This window comes from Temnothorax curvispinosus, unplaced genomic scaffold, assembly GCF_003070985.1.
Source record: "Temnothorax curvispinosus isolate PA1 unplaced genomic scaffold, ASM307098v1 QBEX01013351.1, whole genome shotgun sequence".
NCBI classification, from domain to species: Eukaryota; Metazoa; Arthropoda; class Insecta; order Hymenoptera; family Formicidae; genus Temnothorax; species Temnothorax curvispinosus.
In genome coordinates, this window is record NW_020223131.1 from 1 (window position 1) to 1,346 (window position 1,346).

The 1,346-nt window shown below is 32.8% G+C and overlaps 1 protein-coding gene across 2 annotated transcripts; it reads left to right on the top strand.

The window, feature by feature from the left end:
- Positions 1–6: 6 nt before the first annotated feature.
- LOC112463488 lies at positions 7–1,340 on the top strand. Of its 2 annotated transcripts, none has more exons than XM_025029910.1 (4): positions 7–96; positions 172–524; positions 634–873; positions 1,011–1,340. In XM_025029910.1, the coding sequence occupies exons 2-3, from the start codon at positions 193–195 to the stop codon at positions 848–850; spliced, it is 549 nt and encodes a 182-aa protein (XP_024885678.1). In that variant the 5' UTR covers positions 7–96; positions 172–192; the 3' UTR covers positions 851–873; positions 1,011–1,340. The 2 variants fall into 2 exon arrangements, with proteins under 2 accessions (XP_024885678.1, XP_024885677.1); XM_025029909.1 differs by having other exon boundaries at positions 188–524.
- Positions 1,341–1,346: the final 6 nt, after the last annotated feature.

A 1,346-nucleotide genomic window follows, 5' to 3' on the forward strand; every position in this document is an offset into this window, starting at 1 on the left:
TTGTAATCTTTTTGTCTGTATATAGTTCGATGGTGGTCTTAAATTTAATTGAACGGTGATTTTAATTGAACAGTGATCAGTAAAGCACACACACAGGTAAAACTATTTTATAAACTATTATATACTTAAAACTATTATCTACTTAAAACTAAAGCATGTTTTGTTTAACAGTATTTATTATTTTTAGTTACAATGGACGAAGTGTTGCGTAGGCACAGACGTTATATCTGCTTACTTCTTTTAATATATAGCAGAATTCAAAGAACAAATAATCAATGTGCTATACAAAAACAGAGAAGATATTGGGTCCATCCAATCCTTCAACGGAAGCAACAGCAAGGAGATTGGTACAACTTAATACAAGAAATGCGATTTCAAAACGATGAGACATTTTTCAGTTACATGAGAATGTCATCAATTATGTTTGACTCTGTGTTAGCAAAAGTAGGACCTAAAATCACGAAAATGGAAACAAACTGGAGACGTCCAATCCCAGCCGCAGCAAGATTGGCAATGACGTTACGGTACAATGATTATATTGTTCAGCTTGGTCAATTCTGAATAATATTGTATAATAATTTTATAATAAATTGCAAAAAGCATTAAAAAACACGTGATATACTTATTTTACAGTTATTTGGCAACTGGAGATGGATATCAAACAATTGCATTATGTTACCGAACTGGCAGAAGTACAACGGCACAAATAATAAAAGAGACATGTGACGCTATATGCGATGGGATTCTTTTAACGCAGATGTATTATTTACTCCCACACGAAATGGGTGGCAAAAAATTTCTGATGAATTTAAAGAAATGTGGAACTTTCCCAATTGTATCGGTGCTTTAGACGGGAAACATATTTCTATAATTGTAAGTTTATTTTAGACTATATACAATTACATACACATACATGCATACAGTTTCAATAGTTGATACTATATATAGCTTTAATAGTTTTACTTCTCTCTCTGGGTACTCTGGGTACTGTAATACATTTATCTTTGCAGTGCCCGGAAAAGAAGGAAGCACGTATTACAACTATAAAGGCTTCCATAGTGTCGTTTTAATGGCACTTGTTTCTGCCACTTATAAATTTTTAATCGTCGATATAGGTGCACAAGGCAGACATAGCGACGGAGGAATTTTTAAACATTCAGCTATGGGACAAAGATTTTATAATAATGTAATGGACTTACCTGATCCTTCTTCTATTAGTGCTAGACATACTGTTCCGTACGTCATTGTAAGTGATGAAGCCTTTCAATTGACTTTATTTAATATGCGTCCGTATCCATCAAAAAACTTGACAATACTACAAAGGATTTATAATTATCGACTAAGTA